General features: G+C 41.3%; 1 protein-coding gene across 1 annotated transcript in view; it reads left to right on the top strand.

The window, feature by feature from the left end:
- NT5DC1 (5'-nucleotidase domain containing 1) overlaps positions 1-8,531 on the top strand; it is a 149,508-nt gene extending 140,977 nt beyond the window's left edge. The window contains exon 12 of the mRNA XM_064447431.1: positions 8,289-8,531. Within this exon, the coding sequence (XP_064303501.1) occupies positions 8,289-8,407 (119 nt within the window). The 3' untranslated portion in view covers positions 8,408-8,531. The remainder of the gene's footprint in view (positions 1-8,288) is intronic.
- Positions 8,532-21,306: the final 12,775 nt, after the last annotated feature.

The following is a 21,306-nucleotide window of genomic DNA, read 5'->3' as shown; positions in this document are numbered from 1 at the left end:
ACTTGGGAGATTTGATAGCCAAGTGTGTCATGGAGGATAATGGGGTTTTTTACATCTTGCATGCTATATGAAATCTTATCATGCTTTGCCCATATGGGTGCATAAGTTTTCCTTCATGTCTTATTGCTATTTCAGTTAGCTGGTACAAGAGAAAAATATCTAATTTGACAAAGCTGTCTCTTTAAAGACCCTACAGATCTGTAACCTGCCACTTCTGTGGGAGTTTGAGTCATCAGCCTGCTTGCTGTATAAATATAATGATAAAATTGCCAGTGAACCATGGCAAAGAAGTTCATGTTTCTGCTTAGAGTTGCAAATTATCTGCACAATGGGAACCCCAAGGCAGCTGTGACTGGGGCACCAGAACTGGCAACACGTGGGTCACAGGTACACAGGTCTGCCTGTCACAGATCAGGTACAAGCTGCAAACCTTACACTCTTCAACATCTATTTTAAAGGCGAATGCCCTTGAAGAATCAACTATTACCATGGAAGTCATGAATTTCAGTAAGCATGTAGCCAGGTGCTCGCTTACATATTGTGAAAAATATCATTCATCATTATTGCTGAAGTGAAACAAAAAATCCTCCATATTTCAATACATTAGTTCTACGGTTTTTCATTGACATTACATCACTTAAAGTCAAATCCAGCTCCTATTAAAATTACATTAGTCTTTCCTTTAACTAGAATGATAATTATGTACTTATTTACTCAAATAATACAATAATAGGATATAATTTCCTTAAACGTATAAAACTATCTATATTATATATTAGTTGTCAATTAGCAGTAACCTTTTGTATTTAATGCCTGCCTTACAACCATGCTTTTACTTACCAGCTTCAATGTAAAAATATATCTATACAATATCAGCTAAAGACTGCTTTGAGGATTTAAACTGCTTTGGGGCCTAGCTGCTATAAATACTAGTTGCTCCTAAAAGGCCAAAGGGGTCATTTTTATAAAGAAACTTTTTATACAAGAAATGTAGTTTTGAAAATTTGGTACACATATACAATGGCAACATTTCTGAGGTTTTCTGGGTCTGAGGTTGCAACACAAGTGAAAAAACAGGTAGCAAAGATAATTGACTGGGAGGATGATACGTGTTTTGAATGTATTAACAGCTAAACATCTTGCTCTCTGTGTAAATAGAAAAGCATCAGATAATGTAAATCTGATTCATCTGTTCCAGGAAACTAGTTTCAATGTTCTTAATTTAAGAGAAAGAAAACCATAATCAACAGAAGAGAGAGATATAATAAATTTATTTTTTTAGCTGCAAAATGCAACCGAAACCAACAATAAACTGCATTTCAACCATTGCCAATTATTTTTCAATAAATTAGAACTAGCTTGTAAAAAGTCTTCAGGACCCAGTTATTTCCCAAAGGGTCTGAGACCCCAACTTTCCCAAAGGATTAGACTACTTGGTAGTAATTTTCAACATAGAAAGGACAGCTTTCAATGACCTACAATTTGTTCAGCCTTTCCTTCCTCCTCAAGAAAGGTGTATTGACTTGTGCCCCTGAAGGCCGTGTCAAATCATGCAGAACCCAAAAGATTACTTCCTAGCCAATAACTGACAGAAATGTTCCTGCCGTTGTTATTCTGCTCTGTGAGATGTCAAAGTACAGCCACCTCTAAAAGATTAAAGGGAGAACTCATGAGCAACTCATTAAGAAAGGGGGAACCACTCAGTCATTTCTGCTTTAAAGTTATCCTTCAACTCAGGCAGCATAATTTCATTTGCAAGCTGTAATTAAAGCTATAATTGGGTTTTGACTAGATCGTGGACTTATGGGGTGGGTTTAGATTGCTTCTTTAAAAACAGTGGTGGTAATACAAAGCGTGGATAATTTTTGACTGTGAAAAACAGTGACAATAGGTAAGTCACCAACTATTGGAAATATTTCTTTGACTGGGCTGGAATTTTACGTAACCTGCAACCTCACATGTACAAGAAAAAGTGGCTGGAAGCATTTATGTACTCTGGATTGGTGCCTAACATATTCTCTCTGGATTAAGATGGTAACACACACAAGAAACAATGTAGGCTTTGTCTTCACTGCTTTAAAACTTAATGTTTGTCTGTGTGTGGCTTTTTACCTTAAGGTAAGAAATATTTCTCACCCATACAGAGGGAAAAATAGGGGAAGGGAAAGAAAACATTTGTTTTACAGGAGAGTGGCACATGACAACCTTAACCCAAGTTTGGAGAGTAAGGTTGATCTTGCTGAGTTTACCTCAAAGTGAAAGTAAAAGGGATGTATCATCACTGCATTTATCTTAATATAGCTTCTTTACAGCCTCAAAATGCAACTTATTTCTTTTTCTTAAAAAATCAGAAATGCCTGTCATTTCAAACAATTGCTTGTGTTCAGGCTAAGTTAAACTTACCTCAGAAGCCCTTCCCACCGCCCTTAGACCCAGGATGCATCATTCAGACAGAAATTAATGAACATCCCTGAAAGACTAACACCTGCTAGTAGGATCTTGGCATTCTCTCAGGATGTTTTTTTTTATTAAGTCCTCATCTAAATATTTAAAAAATATTTTAGTCTAGTATTTTCTTTTGATCAGTTCCAGATCAAGCAAAGAGCAACACAGGGCTATTTTCTCAAAGGATCTCCACGAATCACCATTTAAACTAGAACAAAAATGAGAGAAATTTCCCTCACGTACAAGTAATGAGTTTTCTCATATAAACGCAAAACAGCAAAGGAATTTCTAAGGATTTCCTTCACAGCACACTCTGTCAAGCTCAGATGCAAGTTTAGCGCACACCTTGTGCACAGCTGTTTTGTTCAAACCGGGGTCAGCAGTCCCTTGGCCATAGGGTAGACCCGAAGTAATGTGAATTGTTACTCCCAAGATACTAGCAGTGTTGTATGCTACAGTCAACCACAGCAGCCACAACGAGATGCTCGTTCCATCCCCCAGACATTCACCCCGCTGCGAAACTCTGACAGTGAGGCTGCTGCTCCACATCTCCCCGCAGTTTGCCACTTGGGTTTTCTCCTGTGTCACCCTCTTCCGTGTTAGATGCAGAGGAGGGTAACCAGTAGAAAAGCCCAGTGGCAGCAAAGCTCTTCCTCAGGCCAGGCTCATGCTACAGATGTCTACTGGCAGAGCCACAGGCATGATCTCCGACCCATACACCTGCACTGGCAAAAGCTCATACGCAGGTGCAGTTAAAGCAGCAAACCTGCACTTTCACTGAGGCTAGTTTTAGTCTTTATTCCTGGGTGCCCAGGAATAAACTGCACTGGCTCATATAGCACATTGTCAGCTACATCCACGCTCAGAAGCTCTAGCAACTTCCTTCTATAGAGCAAACCTGTACTGAAGAGTCCCCCCCCTTCCCACACGACACCATACAGACACCCTCCCTCCTCCTCCTCTCTAACTTACAGAATATGCAGGCAGCAGCAATGACTTTCATGTAACTGATGGAACGCTTTCCTCATGCTGACTTCACTATTTCAGGAGCTCTGTTTTAGTGCAGCAAACATCTGACCTCCTTTTTAGGGAAATCAGCCTTAGAGATTTTGCAAAAAACACTGCTATCAGATAAATCTACTTGCGACCTTGAGGTTTCTTTTCTTTTTGCCACTAGTACCCGCCATCACATTATGAGCTCTTGCTGCAAGCACTGCTTTGGCTGTTACAAAATAGAAATGGGTCAGGAGATAAAAACATTTAGTATTTAAAAAAAACAAAACCCAACACCTGTTACAGTTTACCTGCAGATTCAGTGACCTGGCAAGTCAGGTCACTCGACAGTGCAGTCAAACTGGCGAGCTCCCCTGCAGCAGTGGTGCTTACTCCAGTGTTAAGAAATTATTATTAGAAATTGTTACCACTAAGAAATGAAAATTTTCCTTGTTCTTCAACTGCAACTTTGAAATACAGGGAAAGATTTATGGCAAAGCTTCTAAGCCAGTGTAAATTACTGGAATTCCTGTAAAAGCAAAAGAATTAATACTGGCTGACGATCTGCCCCTATAGTTACGCCACCTGCATGTCGGGCCGTAAGATAGAGCTCTGTCTGTGTTTTCTGAGATTTGCCACAGTTAAACAGATTAAAGATTTTTCAGGTTAAAACTTGGGTATTGCTAATGAAGTTTTAGTTTTCCTCCCTGTGCCTGTTCCTTGGTGATAATCAGGAGGATATATTTGGGATTCACTTAAGAACACAACCCTGCCATTTACTAGGAGGTTTCTGCAGGGTCTGGCTCCAGCCTTGCTGACTAGCAGGGAGCAGACCTCAGAGAGGGGAGGGGAGTTCTGCTTTCTGTAGGGCTTCTCACTCATCACCAGGATGCTGCTGTTGTGTCATGATTAAAAAATGTTGGCTTTGCTTTTGTTGGTCAATACTGTAAAATGATTCTTGGCATTTCTGCTGTGTATTTGCGGAGAAATCTTTCAGTCTTGGACTGTGCTTTTAACTGAGAAAAATGCCTTCCTTCTAAAGAGCTTAGTTAAGATTATATTTGTTTAATGTATTGGTTTGTTCAAGGAAATCTCAAAAAAGGATTAGACGTGAGTATTGAGTTTATCAAACAGGCCTGCGTCTGGATTAGATTATAATTGTCCTCCATTCAGTTACTCAAATATTTTCCTGATCGCTCATCGAGAATCTTACGTTTCCCCTTCTTCTTGTGGTTTCCTTTTCCCTCCATGTGGCTGGAACTAATTTTTCTTCTGATAAAAGCTTGTGGCTGTCATTTAGTTTTCCTACACTAACTGAACAGCACACAGACACTGAGATGTTGTCAGCTTAGTAGCTATGAAATAAATCCATCCGTAACACCTAAACACATGCATGGAGATGGGTATACATAAGCTTCAGAGCACAATGTTGTAATTAATGTCACTTAATACCTGGATCTGGATAACTGGAACACAGCAACTGGAACACTAACTGACGGTGGTTACTGTTCAAACATCATCATTGACATCTTGTTTACACCAGGGCTGCTGGAGTCCTGCGAGTGAGGTAGGGCAGGGCAGGAGTCCTCCTTCTGAGCTCAGGCTGAGGCGTATAACCCGCGAGGGCTGCCCAGCCACTGGGAAACGCTCGTAACGCTGAATGGCCACTGCAAAGGAGACTGGTTTTCATCACGCGCACGCAGGCTCTGGTGTGGGAGCAAAGAAAGGAGCGGGACAGAAATTCAGGGGGATGCGACTAATAACCGACATCTCTGTAGATCCAGGAAGGGACACAGACCTAAGGACCCCCATATCTGACTTCTAGGAGTCTTTGGCTCTAAAAGTTAATATTCTATTTGTCTTGGGAACAAAATGAGTCTAGGTGGAATTACCCAAGTACCCAAGAAAAATTCTGGGATTGTGATCCTCAAGCAGTTGGGTAGAGCCGGCTAGTTCATTCTTCAAGCCTCAAGCTGTTTAGTTTGTCCAGGGTTTGTTTTTTTATTTTAGGAGAGCGGCAATATTGGATAAGAATCAGTGTAGGTTAGGGCTGATTAGAGCCTCGCTGTCAAATTATATCTCGGAGAGGACTGGGTAGCTGCCCCCTGGCTAACTTATGGCTCTCCAGGTTTAGGTAGAAGCGGGTGCCAAGATGCAAAGGTCTGCCACAACAGCAGCAGTTGTGAGCATGCACAGTAGCAGAACCTGGAGAAATTTACTGGCAAAAACACTAGGAAAACAATCGGCTTGGAAATAAGCAATTATTTTTCTCCCTGAGACTTGCTATATTATCAAGTACTATATCTTATTTTTTGCATGCTTTCACATCAAGCTGTGGCCTGTGCAAGCATTTCAGTTTAGTGAAACAGAGCTGCTTAAAGCCTCTCTGTGTCTTCAGTGCTAATATGCAATAAGACCAGATATGAAATGAATTGCTGCTGTGTGCAGGAGGCAGTCTCCGGACCTGTATCACTGTTCTTTGTTGATGAGCCAGGATTGCTGGACCTAGTGATACTTACATCAGAAGAAGTTGGATCGAGCTTTGGTGTACAATTCACATGATACTTTGAAATGCAGGGCAAGTGTGATTTCTTTTAAGTTGCAAAGTTTTCACTGAACTTAGTTTAAATGAACTTACATCAGTCTTCATCTATGACATTTTCTGGATCTCCATTTTTCCATAAATTTTGCATTCCCCCAATAAAAAAATCTTCATTTCTCTTTCTCTGTATACTTGCCCTTCATCCTCACCGTGTGTTTATTCATAGCCACCAAGATTCCAACTACGCCTCTCCACATCACTCCAGAGCTTTCTCATAAACATATCACACAAATAAAGCAATAACATAAAATGTGGCATATTCCAGGCAAAGCAGATGCAGGAAATTAAATCATTGATGAAAAAAACCTAGAAATAGAGGAAGGTTTTTACTATGGTTGTGATACATAAATTCTGCTTAATGGGTGAAGAATAGTATCTGCTTCATGCAGCTTTCAGAGAAGCCTTGGCCAACATTTTTACATATGGATACCTTCTGATCATCTTCCAAAGTCAGCTTGCTCAGACAAAAACAATATTTTAATGGATAGATCGGGGTTTGAGTAGTAAAAAAGTCATTATTCTCTTTTGGAGTCTTGTGCATTGTATGTAGAATGGGTTTGGTGTTTAAGCTGATTGTGTAAAGCTAATTTATCAACATATCAAACAAATATCAACAAAATTACAGTTTTGGTCCAACTGGGTTTTTTTTATTCAGCATAAGCAGCTCTGCAGCAAGTCTGCCCCTTTTGTGCTGCTCTTTGGTTTAGCTACTCTTGGGACGCTCCAGACTGCTGGACTAAAAAGCTAGTGAAAGCTTTTATATAAAAGTAACTGTGTGACATTTAATTTTTATAGCTCGTGCAGATATTCAGAAATATTTGCTTTCTTTTTTAGTCTTATTTTTTATTTTGGAAACCTTTGTTTTAAACAGAGCTGTCATAAATAGACTCAGCAGCCAGTAAATCCATTGGGCCCTGCGCAGACTAGAAAAACATCTGCCTGTTCTGCTGTGCTGAGAACGGGCTCCAGAGATTCCCGACGCAGACAGAATGAGGAAATGTACTTCTCTGACAAGCTGAAGTAACCCACTTCATAAAGTGTAATTCACTTCTAATCAAGTCTCCTCCCATTCCTGCTTTATTCCAGCCTCTATCTGGTTTTTCAGCAGGATCTAAATACTAATTTGCTTGCTTTGGTTATGTTTAATATGGTTTTAAAGCTGAGGGCCTGGACGCTGTCCTGGTGCCTGCCTGTGAATCGTGTGTGAGACAGACCTGCATTCCTGTTGTTTGTGACGAAACTGCTCAGATTGTGTTTTCCTGTTTCACAAAACATGCTGAGCACAAACTGCAGTGGCAGGATATCATCACCCCAAATTTACTCCGAATTAAAAAAAAAAAAAATCACTAATAACTTACTGTTCAGGTGGGTTGAGTAATAGCTTTTATGTTTTGCTTTTGTTCTAAACAGGCAGCTTAGGAAGGAGCTAACCCTTTTTTGTTGGTTGAGGTTTTTTTCTTCATTTATTCGAAGGGTAATTGTTTCTTGAATGAAGTTTTATTTGTGTGTTTTTGTAATTTGGTTTCTTGAACGTTGAATACAAGGTGAGCATGGGAAGTATCAGTTTTCTGGCTGTGAGGGTGGGCAGGTCACTGCTGGCAGTAAAGACTTTTTAAAAACAAGTACAGAAAAGAAAGCTTTGACTGTTCAGAACTCTTTTAATGCATTCAGTGTTCTTTACAAAGTGGAAGCGATGAGTACGCCAAGTTACAAGTGCAGATTTCTAAGAATGCTTGTTACAAAATGATGTTGTTAACACTGGACTGCAGGAAGGTCTAAGAACCTGTGCCTTTGGGGAATCTTGCTGTAATAGCCATGAAAAAAAAACAAACCCTGGACTTACTTGTTTTAAACATAGCCCTTTTATGAGTAGCTTGCTGAGATAGAAGAGAAAGGTGACAAACTGAAGAATGAACGTGAAAGTGTCCTAGGGGGAAAACTCCATCTAGGCTCAATGAAGATTTCTGTTTAATTTTTAAACACTAGTTTAATAATTTTCCATGAGTAGCATTATTTCAGCAATCAAGGAACTGAATATCCTTTACTGCAGTTGAGTAAACTCTGAAAGTCAATCCCTCAGACAGCTGAAGATGTCAAATAAATACGTAATCACACAAGCTGATTGAGTTCTAATGCTGGTGAACAAACAGCTCAAGGGCTCAAGAAGTACTGCTATTCACCACAGGCTTATTTTTTATGTGATATGGGCTGTGTTGCTAATCAGATGTGGTATGTTTCTGTCTTTCAGATTTACCACTGGATTATAGATTTACACGATTTTCCTCAAATAGCTCAGCAACTGCCGGGTACTACCCAAGCCCTCCAAGAGCACTGCTGCCAAACGAGGAGTCAGTGACTATGAAATAGGTTGCCGCTTTTTCCTTAAATAACCCTGTGGTCCTTACTTAAACTGCTATCAAATGCTAATTGGTGAAAATGTTGTGTGATGCTTCATAAAATAGAATGATGGATTAAAGCAGACTCCTGTGTAGACTTGTGTTTCACTTGTTGCTCTAGTCCAGCCAGAACAGGTGAGCAATGCATCCTTCTCTCTAAATCTTCTGACCACCACTACCTTTTGCAAAGTTGTGTTGGCTTTTTCCATGCACTGCCCGAAGGCATCAAGAGAAATATACTAGTAATAACTCACTCCAAATTAGATTCTGCATTTTCAAGGACATTTTCAATACTATCCCTATTTAAGGTGATGCTGTTGCTACCATAAGACCCAGGAAAGTCATGACCCAAACCCTCAGCCATCTTTCATTAAGAGTTGTCTTGGACTGCCCGAGTTATCACTGCAGATCAATGTTTTGCAGGCTCTGAGGAATTTATTCTCTTGCTGTAACTGTTTTTGGAGATACAGAAAGACTGAGGCCCAAAGAGAAAGGTACATCACACCCAAAAAGAGATCGAATGGGATTTAGGCAGCTAAATGCAGACTGACAGTCCTGAAAGCCTCTGCCACATGCTTCATATTCCTGAAAGTGCCTAACCACTATTCAGCAGTAAGGGTCCCTCTGTGGCTTTTATTCCTTTAGTCTTCAATACCTCAAGAGTCAGAGCTCTTTTGCAGAAGGAGGGAAACCTGTGTACAGTTCCCTTCTCAGCTTGCATGGATTTAAACCTGCATTCCCCACCTCCCTGGGAAATCCTTCCAAGAGTAGGAAGGATATAGCACCCAGCTGTATAAAGCCATCTTTGCTAAGTACAGCCTCAGCCCAGAAGAGGAGCAAGACTGAAGACGTAAACTGAATATGTGATTTCTTATTGGCTCATTTAAACAAACAGGCATCTTGTTCTCAGCCAGTTCAGTTCCAAAGACCCAATTCTCCAGCGCTTTGGGCAGGGAGCCTTTGGTAACTAATGCAGGGCAGTGGATATAAAAACATGTCAGAGGTAGTTGTTTAGTCAGAATTTTTGTCTAGGCACACTAGTGTGGCAGAATTTTGGATAAATTTCCCTCAAAGTTTAAATTTATTTTTTTTTTGCTTTCAAGAAAAGCCCACAATAAGAATTTGTTTTCTGAGGCCTAGACAATTATCAGCATGGATTTAGCTTGTGTTAACATTTAATTTCTATCACCACAGCACACTTGATTTTTGCAGCTTCACCAGGTGAAACATTTTGTGTGAGAATCAGACGCGAACACCACTCCACCTCATCTCAGAGGTATCAGTCTTTGTTTCCATACTTTTTTCCTACCTCTGTTTCATGTACATGGGGATGCTATTTTTACATTCTTTTGGCCCAGTATACTTAGGAGCAATATGCAACATTTCCAATTTAACATTAAGCACTGTTTTTTGAAAGGGAAACAAAAAATGAGGAAACAGAATCAGAAGAACATTCCTTAAAACAAGGTGGGTGAGGAAGGAAAATGAAAGCACCGTTCTCCTCCTCATGAACCCTAGGCTGAAAATATTTGACTTAAGAAAGTAACAATAAGTAATACTTGAGTTTATTTTGAAGTTTTTTAATTAGCATCAATGTCTTGGACAGGAAATCTGGCTCATGATAAGGGTATGATCTGTAGTAAGCAGAGAGTTACCCAGATTAAAATCTCAGATCCCTGATTACAGCATCATTTGAAATTCTAACCTGAATCAAGTAATCCTCTGCAAATAATTTCTAACAAGGTGCTGGTCCAAACCAATATCGTGTACCCTCACACTTTTGTTGTTCTGAATTTGGAACTGATTTTTGTAGTTTGGAGATTTATTTTTTTTTTTAAGAAAATTCATTAAAATCGAAGAGAATTAGAGTGAACGTCTAAGTCCTTGGTTCCTGACATCTCTATGGAGAAGCAGTATGGGTTTTTTAATTGAAAGGTGACAGATTCTAAGGACAGCCTGAACACAAAGCTCACCAGAACAAATACCTATACAGACTTGCTCAGCTGGGAGGTGATGGCACGCGTCTCTGACAAAGGCTGACACCAGCCATTTGCACTTGCTGCCATAAGGACCACACAGTAGCAGGGGAAGAAGCGGATAACAGAAGGCTACTCTAAGCATGACTCCATGTACTCCAGGAAGACTTGGGAAAAATAATTGAAGCGTTTGCCCAAAAAAACTAGTTCCTTCGAAATCAGGAGTTAACAACTCTTACTAAAGAATCTTCTTATTCAAAACCCTCTGAAAATTATACAGATCTTATTAAAAAGTGGAGGCTGGCAATGGAGGAACTTTAGGAGGGCAGTCGGTGCTGTGGCAATGGGAGAGCTCTTGGAAATGGAGGTGGCGTGGGGACCAGGGAGAAGAAACGGCAGAATATTGGTAGAGAGCTGGCCATATTTAACATGGCTCTGTAAAGACAACATCTTTGCTCCTTCCTTCTTTCTCTCTTTTGTAACCCCTAGAAATCTCTGAAATGTCTTGGATTCTATTGTGAGAGGCCATTGACAGAAAGATTGCTGAAGTGCCTGCAAAACTATCTTGAGTATCGGCAGGGAGACGTGAACTTGTAAATATTCATTAAAATCACTGTGTCTGGTTATATAGCCCTGAAAGCCACAGTTTTGCTTAAAACCAGAGATTAATACCAAGTCTCTTTTGGCATCTGTTTTGGTATAAAGCACATGTGTCTGAATTTTTAAATAAAGATAATTTATTTCTGAAAAAAAAATATATGTTCTCTGAATTTACTTTATAGCTAAGCAGCAAAAAGAAAAAAGGGAGACAAGGCCGTCATGAAGCAGTGCGAGGAGGGTTTCGTGCTACAGCCTCAAACAAAGCAAAACTTGACCCACTCAGAATAAGAGATATAAACCAACCAAAAACCAGTATAAATTAATACCTTTAATACCTATAGGGAAGTCAGCTTTGAGGCAAAGCAGAGCTCACTGCAAGTGTTTCTTGAATAGGGCTTGTTCCTGGAAACTAAAAGCTTCTTAATCCCCAGTGAGTAAAAGTTAAATAAACAGATGCAGATAGCTTATCTGTGGTAGACATGGGGCACTACTACATACAGGCTTTTCTAAGGCTGGTGCTTTCCCAAGCTGCTGGGGCTCTCCAGCTCATCTGAGTCCCAGGTGTGTGATAGTGCAGCGGCACCGGAGTGATTCCTAAGGGAATTCACGGGAAAATTTGTCTGATGATAGGCACCAGGAACCAACACTCCCACAACTGGTTTAAGTCTGAGGAAGTAGCAACCAGCCATTGCCCAGCCTGGAATGACAGCCTACCGAGGAAAAAAGATCCATAAAATGGGGACATGGTAACACGAAAAGGGGGGTCCGTACACAGATGTGCGACGGGCAGATCTTTTGGGATCCAGAAGGGCTCCAAAGCTCCAGGCTGGAGCGGCCCTCCAGTGTCCTAGGTCTTGAGACACTGGGTAACCACTGATCTCACCCATCCCCTGCAATGACCTGTAGTGCTCCAACTGTTATCTGAGTTCAAATACATAACCTCTAGCTCTGCCCACATTGCTTAGCGTGATGTTTTATAGCAGCAGTTGGCTATAACAGTTGAAAACAATGTGACCATTTCACTACGACAGGTGAAAACCACGCCTGCCGTGTCCTCCTACATCACATTTTTGCCAGCAGCTTTTTTTAACCATCTTTTTTGACAGATACTTTAGAAATTGAAGAAATGTAACAGACCTCAGTGGCAAATTGGAGATTACTTATCAGTTGCTGTACTGTAAAATAGGATGCAGAAAATAATCTACCGTGCGCATTACACACACTGATCTTTGAAGGAAAATAAATATAAACTCTCACCCACCTCCAAGTCATTGGCTCTGGCACACTCTGCATCAGATCTGGCTACAACCAGGCTGCAAACCATGTAACCCTCAGTAAGGCTGGCTTATCGTGAGATTGCTGTAATGCAAAACTGTTCACTTGTGTTTTCCTGAGCAACAGTCATTCTCCTACAGAAACCTCAATTTTTTTCCTTCCAGTAGTCCTAATCCACCCTGAGAGAGGAGTGGGGCATGGCCAGCACCTATTGCCCTAGCAAAATTAATGGTTTCCAACGTGGCCTTGGAGCGCTTCTCTTTCCTGTAGGTACATTGGCACATTTTCCAGCTACGTAGAGCAATATACAGTTCGTAATCACTCGTCTTACCATCAGTAGAGATGTGCTTTTACATTCCTCACAGTGGCCTTGTTTGAAAAGTGTTTGGCCATGACTTGTCCAATGACATACTAAATAAATATTGTAGCTTCGCCTTTAAGTCTTTCCTCCTGGAGCCAAGCATGCATTAAATCATACCAAGGCAAATGACAGCAGAGTGTAAGAGTATATACATTAGCAGAGAGATGCCAACCGTGAGAAGGCAGTGTCTGAGCTTCCACGTCAACCTTCTTTTGCCACCACAGGGAACAAAAATGCATTGAGTGTGAAACACTCCTTTGTGTACAACCTCAATGTCGTATAGGAGAGAGAGTTGCTCAGAAAGACAAGTTTAGAAATAAAGTCTCTTCTGTGTGAAAAGGTAAAAGACTCATACGCTACACCATACATCGAGGGATCTGAGAGGAATCTGTTGCTTCTGACTTCCCTGGCAAGGGGGCATGGCTTGGGGCAGCCTGCTGCTCCTCAGCGTCATGGAAGGAGCAAGACAAGTTTTCTGGTATATTTAAGCGACTGACTTTAAAGACAAAATATGCCTCCTTCTGTACACATGCTTCAAGGCAGATGATAGTATTTCAGCTGAAACATAGCATAAGATGTAGGAGGGAAAGCATGCAGATAAACTACAGGAACCTTACCTCTGCAGAGTGCCAGCTTTAATGGTGGCTACAGTGGTGAGCCGCAGACATCTATTGTTAACAACTGCCCAGGAACCAGCCCTTGCAGCAGGAGCTTAGATGATCCAGAACTCCCCGGGGGAAAGGCTCAATCCCATTATAAATCCAGTTGCCTGTAGTTTTGTTTTCTGCAATTCTGAATAAGTGGAACATCAAGCCTCCTTGGTGAGTCACAGGAGACAAAAAAAAATATTAAAAAGTAGAGGTTGTTTTCTGAATGCTTTTGATGCAAGAAACAAATCCTGCTTTTCCGTAAGCATTATAAATAGAAGTGCTTAACATGAAAACAGAGCATGGATTAGGGCCAAAATAAGATGGAATCCAGGAAGTTAAACAGACTCGGAGATTTCCAGCTCAAAAAGCTTGCCAGCATCTTTACAAGGAAACTGGGGATTCCTACCTACAGGTCAACGGACTAGCACTGTGGCCAGCACGGCCAATCATTTTCTTGAACATAGGACAAAGGTGTAAGGGAAATCTTGGTAGGAGGCGGGTGCCCACGGCGGTTCTCTGGCAAGCATGGCAAGAGCGTAGAGCTTTTGCAGCTGACCAGATGTCACAGTTCACAGAAGGGCAAACATCTGAAGCACCACGTCTAACTTCTGCCCCCGCTGCAGCTAAACTGATTTAATCAGAACTGTGCTAAAAATCCCTCATGCTTCCCACTCACGCTGCTGGAGCACGTACGTAGTTCTCTCACACATGGTCATAACAACTTTTAAATACTTGCACGGGGGTGAGAAACCATGGCAGCCACTTCAAAATGATGTTATGGCTTCCAGACCCTTTTGCAAATTAGAGGGTACAAGACACAAAATGGCAGCAGCACAAATGGAATAGCAGTCTGCACAGCACCCTCCGCAGCTCCGATGGCCCAGGCAAAGCAGAGTCTGACAGCCAGAAAGGTATTTCTATTTTCCATTCACTACTACATGTTGAGTACAAACACTTAAACACTCAGTTTTATTTCCTTTTACAAGGTTGAGGAACTTAGGTTCCTTTTAGGAGTGAAGACAGTCATAAATTATCTTACACTGTATACAGGAGGAAAAAAAATAGATGTTCACACTCAAAATTTATGAAAGTATTATTTTCAGGGTATATTTTAGGAAAACAAGTCTGTTAACTTTCAATAGACCTTGTTCTGTCACGACAATAAAGCAACCCTGAAAATTGTGGCTCCGAGTGCCTAACAAAGTTATATTTAAAAGATTAATTTTTAAAGCCTCCACCACCTTTGAGGAATAAAAGTAGAGGTGAATATAGCAACTCTGTTCTTGCCTTATCTCAAAATAATACCTGACAAGTGCAGTTTTCTTGCTACACCATCCCCCGCGACCTCAGCCCGCGCTGAATATTTAAATGGATACACCCAGGTGCTGAGCAGCCTGCAAATTATATTAATCCAGAGAAAGAAGATGCCATTTTTTGCAAAAAGAAACATGCTGTTATGAAACTGAGAGATAAAAATTTCTTTATCTTATACTGACAGAAGGCCTCAAAAGTGTCTACTGGAGGGCTGCTGTTGAAGTAGCTGCAGCGGTGTCGGAGACAGGTAGCAGCAGTGAACTTCCATCCCTGTTTTCTCCCTCAAAGCTGCCCAGAAAAAAGGGTGAGTGCCTATATACGTATACACATTAACAGGCAGCAGTTAAGGGCTGGGGTCCCATGACATGTGAACCTAGAGACTAAGGGAATGAGGGAATTATCTGCATTTTATAGGAGGTGTGGGTTTTTAGGTCAATTAAATAAACTAAGCACCCTTAGGCAGTAAGCAGGGAAATCTCTAGATTAGTAGTAGACAGGCGATGGAAAATGGAGTATAGATGAAGCTCAAGGAGGATAAGTTTGAGGGTCAGCATGGGCTGACATTAATAGCTCAACAGGGCAATAGATGGCTAAAGCGTATCAGGGAACGGAGTTTACATGTACTACAGTAAATAATAATTACCAAAATATATCTATTCTGTGGGGTTTTCCTCTTTCCTCTAACCTTTTTCCTGTTACTGCACAGGACTTGGAGATACCTAGTACATTACTGATACCAATCCATACACAGAAGTAGAAAACCAAAATATTGTACCCTGAAGACAATTACATGAATTTAAGAAAATAGGTTTAATAATCATCAATATGACCATTGTTAGATAGGTATTATTAATAGCAACTGTAAAAGTACTTGTATGTATGTATAGATATATGTGTGCACATTTAGAAATCATTGCTGTGCAAAGTGCGCTGCCAGTGACTCATGAATAGGGCTGTACGTATGAGTGAACGACCACAAGGCGGTTACAGGGGCCGCTGAAATACTCAACAGCAGTGCCCCAGAAGCCCCAGAACAATACACACAATAACCAGCTATTGATGCGGACTAGTGCAACAGCCCCTGAAGCCCCTGAAACTAAGAGCAGAGACGGAGCTGTCTTTAGGGAGTCTCTATGACTACAAGGGCAATCAGCTGGTGAGCACTGTTGCTTCAGAATCAAGCATACAGAATTGATCACTACGGTATCCACTAGTGCTGTGTAGGAAAGTATTATCTTTAGGTGGAATTAATTTTCAATGCTTGTGTTTGTGTCTGATCTACTATCCCACCTTTGAGTCTTCGCTGCAACTAGGACGCAGCAAATCAGAGTGAGATGGTTACAAAGAGAAATAGGGAGTTGGCAACAAGTTCAAACACAGTGTCTAAGACATACCTTTTTCATTTACACATGTCCAGTGTAAGGAGGAAGAGAGAGACAAGAGAGTATGAAACATAAGAATAAGGGGTGGGGATAAGTAAGTAACCTGTAAATATTTTCATGAATTCCAGCAGTTGTTTAGTTGTCTGCTTGGCTTTGCATCAAGTGAGTCTGTAAAATAGTTGGATTCTAGCCTTATAAATGCCGTTCACTGAAAACAGTGTGTTACAAATGGAAAACATTATTGCAACATACCTGGCATCCAGAGAGGGAGATTGTGGCAATCAACTCTAAGGGAGCACTGACAAAGTAATCTTTAAAAGGTTTCTCTCCGTATGAGCATAAATGGTTTGTGCTCCCCAGGGGATATTGCTCAGTTTATACCGTTGCAGAAGTTTTGAAGGAAAGAAGGTGACGTGTTGAGAAAGGTCACACATTTGAGAACATAAAGTAACAACCAATTCAGCTGAACAAAAGGCCACGCACTGCTGGGTGCCCCTCACTCCAACCTGTTCTGGTCATCATCTGAGAAAAGAAAGGATAAGTGCTAAAGAAGGAGCAGACCGTTGCTCCTTCTTTAGTTAGGCAATGTGACAGCTGCTAGAAGGAGATAAACCTAAACCCAGTTGATGTCTACAGTAATGTAAAAGCAGTAAAAATGATACTGTCCTACTGCTGTCATAACGGATTCCGCTGTTGAAGGGCACAGACCAGATGATACGCGTATTTTTTCATTCGATCCAGGTCTTTTTTGGTGTTTCACAGTAAGTACCTATGTACCTGCTTTATGGCTGCTGTCTTCCTGACATGTCTATGGACCACGCATCTGTCTCCACGCACCACTGTTTCACCTCTCCTTGCTGAAGTTACTGATGCTGCAGCTTCCCATTCACTAAGAAATCTGCAGGAATTTTTTTCTCATCTGACTTTCTGTGTGCTGGCCTCGGGCTAAACCAGGCTGAACACATGGTGAGAGCAAGAAAGAGGGAAAGAAAGGAAATGTAAAGCAGAGAAAGATGTTCCATTTACATACAAAGAAGAGCTGTCTGGGAAACACATCTAGTGCTTTCCCCTTCCAGCTACCCTGCTATACTTTGGCCACCACAATGTAGAAGAGTAAAATGCTGCATCTGTGGGGAAGAGAGAAGCGCTTCCAGTCTGTAGATACAGAAGCAGACAAAGGAGGGCAGAAGCATTTGTTGCACTAACACGTCCTTCCAGTCCACAAATGTACCTGGCACCTGACAGACCTGTAGGAAGCAACTGTCTAGATCTTCCTTTGAGAGAAATTGCTTTGCACCACACTAAATATGCCCCAGACAGAAAGGTATCCTAACGAGCTTAGACAAGATTTCCAACTGTTTCTGATTCTCAGGACTGATTTCAGGCCACTCCTTTTCATTACCTAGTTTTGGAGCTGTGACTGTTTCTGCCCATCGCCTGCACATTGAGCCAGAGCCCCAAATCCCCAAGTAGTAAATGGTATGACTCATGCAACACACTTATAAACTTGAAGGACATAGTAGGAACAACAACAAAGTTAGGACATTGTCTGGTCCACACCCTGGCTGGAAAAGAGATAGCCAACATTCCCTCATATGAGGCTAGAGTTGGGATAAGTTTTGAAAATTAGAGCTGCCTTCCACTAACAGAGTCCAGGGGGAAGAGTTGGGCAGAGCAGCCCAGATCAAGGACGGCAGGGTGAGCATTACACCAGTACCCAGATTTGCAGTTCTGCAGTTCAGCTACAAGAAGAAACTGGCCTAACGCTCTTGTCCTAAAGATTTCAGCTCACAGCGTTAAGATCAGAAATCATCACAGCTGGACACAAAAGACACAGGGAACACAAGGGTTACGGTCATAAGAAAATCAATTGTTTTGGAGAATTATTGAAAAAATCTGGAGAATTTTCTATTTTTCTCTCTTTTCATTTGAAGAGTTTTATCACTTTTTGACGAAAGTAGAAACGCCTCTTACATGGAAATCAGAGAACAAACAAATCACACAGAGAAGAGGATTTCAGTGATGGGGGGTATTTAAAAAAAAGAGACAACCACACACACAGAGGAAAAATAAAAGGAGAAAAAAAATGCTCTTGCGTAGGCTGAGCAGGAAGAAGGAAAAAATGGCCAAGGCTGTGTATGTGAAACAGACTGAATGCCATACAGCTTCCCTTTTTAAGCTAACGTCTTCAGTCACAAAAAAAAAAGAGATGGAAACATCACCCCATTTTCACGACGAAGTGAGAACCAAAGGCTTTAAAATGCATGAAGTATCAGCACACACTTGATACCTCCTGCAGAAAGGATGAGCACTACCTCACTGCCTTCGTGCAGCCCTGCTGCCTTCCTTTCTCGCTGCCTTAGCACAGCAATGGGGGCTTGCTCCCTCTTCACGTCCTCATGACCCAGCTCGTCAATGCAGCAGGAAAATAAAGTGCATTTCCCTTCCCTGCAAGCCAGAGAGCCACAGGCCCTTCTTGAAAGTTTTCACTTCTCAACCATCTTTTACTATAAGTGAGAAGAAAGGACAGATGTTATCAAGACCTCATAACCAAGAGTTGGCTGCTCACAGTGTGTCTGATGCAGAGGACATTTTCAAGACGTGCACTGTATACTTTGTTGTCTAAGGCAGTGAACTCTATGTGTGTGACCTAAAAAAATTGCCATTGTTGGAAAAGGGCAACATTTCCCACATACATTTGGCTCAGTCACACAGACACCAGAGATTTCATGTTCCTGGTAATGTTGCTTGCCATAAAGGCCAAGGAAAAATAAAGAGCATGTGACATATGAGTAGAACAGTGCCTGACCTGAAGAGTTTTTAACAAATTTCCATGGAACATGGTCTGCACAACTGGCCGAGTCAATGGTCTTTAGCTCCAAAAGGTAAATTTAGCTTCTCTCCTAAATCCGTTCTGGAGCAATGCCACCTGAAAGGTCAGTTTGCTGTATGTTTCGGTGGCGCATGATGTAATTTAAGGAAATGACAGCTACAAAAATTATTAATCTCAGTGGGACCTTTCCAATAAAAAAGAAGAAAGGAACAAATAAACTAGGGTTCTGATACTTGACAGCAGAGAGGGAGTGAGAGATTTCAGGGTCAGAAACACCAAGAGAGTGGAAATTGTATGATGGTATGTTACTGAGGCAGTCATTTAAACTAACTTTATGGTTGGTGGCAGGAATAGGTATCTTGGCGACTTGATTTGTCACATCCTAAAGAGGACATCTAAAACAAGTCAGATGAATTCTGCCCTAGAAGTATTTACTTTCTCTGCAGTTATAAAGAGAGTCTATGTGACTAGATCAGAGGTAGTTACCGATCGAGTACAGAACAAAAGTGCATGACATGTTCAGAGGTTAGACGGATCCCACCCACAGTTTCTGCTCCAGATTGACATTGTTTTATTGTTCAATTGTTTTCTTCTTGCTGTCATCAGCATCAAATTCACTGGCATGCAGCAAGGCTAGCAAACCACCGAGAGAAGCTCAACCTTAGCAAGGCAGGTTATATCCATCGCTAAAGAAGTGAAGGGCATAGGAAGATCAAAGAGGAGCCATAATCTTGCCTGTGCAAGTAGCATTTTGAACATAATCACACAAAACAGGACTGGAAAGGACCTTGACAGGTCATTTGGTCCACCCCTTGCTCGAAGGCAAGATCCATCAGATTTCCTAGACCTGAACTGTCCTTGTCAAATATATGTCCAACTTGCACTTAAAAAGCTTCCAGGGACAGAGGTGCCATTCACTCCTGCTTTATTTACCCTTACAGATTTTTTTTCCCCCCTATTTAGCCTAAATTTCTCCTACTGCAACTTACATGCTGTTCTCAGAGGATGTGGGTAAGAGATTATTATCTTCTTTTCAGCAGCTTTTACGTACCTGAAGGCTGTTATCACATCTTCCTCCAATCTCACCGTTAGGCCAATTTTTTTCAGTCTTTCTATATACATGATGCTTACTAGACCTGGGGTCTAGTTCCACTAGAACTCCACTAGAATTCCCTAATTCCACTGAATTTAAGAGTCAGATACTTAATATTTTTAAACATGTGACTCGTACTTAGTCACCTCCCTCCTTATCACTTTAGGCATCCTGATGATTTTAGAAATTGCAGTAAAGATGTCGTGTTAGCCAGCCACACCTGGTCTGACTGGGGGAGTCTGTATCTCTTGTCGTGCTCATTCGTGTCACAGCATCAGTATTTCACAACTCTACTGTCAATGCAGTATCGCATAATACCATTCAAATAGGTGTCCAGAAACACATCCTCTAATGATTAATCTCGTGTTTGCATGACTGAAACTGAAGCACTCTTAGTGCTTTTAGGCATGTCGTTACTGGTAAAAAAAAGCAAGGCTTCATTCCAGGCTCTGGCATTGCTCTCAGAATTTGCAGCAACAGCTTGTGGATCCCTATTCGCTACACAGAGACCGTCAATAGATTTCGCTGGGAAATACAACAGGAGCGAAGGACTGAAGGGAAATGTATAGTTTCTAGTTTTGTCTAGTTTCCATAAGTTTATTAATCTTGATAAAACAGCAGGAAATCACACTCTAAACCACAAAGAGCCTGTTTAAAACTATCCTTAGAAAACCCAGCTTTTACATTTTAAAGCCAGAGAACTGGGCACTTAGAGCTCACTGATTGATTCCATAGCATCAGTAAACACATTATTAAATGAAGAACAAGCTTTGTGAAATGTAAACTTCAGGTAGTTGGACACCATCCTGGTCATGTAAGTACTGGGTATTTTGTAAGTATTGAGTTTTTTTCTTTTCAGCAGCGTAGCTTGAAGATGACGAAACATGTTCAGCTTTTGGAACCCAACAAACATTTGGATTCTTCACTTCATACTTTTTCGTGACTGAGAAAGCAGAGAACTGTTCCAAAGGATCATTTATTTTATCCTCTTTTATATTACTTTCCTATGTATCTTCAATTAAGTGGCCGCAAAAAAACATGTCAGGGTGATCGGATTGAATGGTGTTTCACGGGTTTTTTTTTTGTTGTTTTGGTTTTTTTTTAACGTGGGAAGCATTTATGCAAGTACTCACACCACACTTGAAAGAGCAGAACGCCAAATTGGCTTTTTGTTTCTTCGCTGGCTTGAGGCAACTTTGGGATGGGAGGTCCTATTCCTCTCACACAGCGTGGTGACAAGCACCAGAGATGGATCTTGCACACGGACGGGGCGCCCCGGACGCTTTAACCTCCCCGGCCCCCTTCCCCGAGCCGAGGGACCGCTGCCGTACGTGCTAGGCGCAGAAATTCAGACTGCCGAGGCGCCGGTGTTCCCGCAGGGGGACG

Source organism: Phalacrocorax carbo, chromosome 3 (genome assembly GCF_963921805.1).
Source record: "Phalacrocorax carbo chromosome 3, bPhaCar2.1, whole genome shotgun sequence".
Taxonomy (NCBI): domain Eukaryota; kingdom Metazoa; phylum Chordata; class Aves; order Suliformes; family Phalacrocoracidae; genus Phalacrocorax; species Phalacrocorax carbo.
The sequence above is the reverse complement of the archived record's forward strand: the minus strand, read 5'-3'. Positions and strand labels throughout refer to the sequence as shown.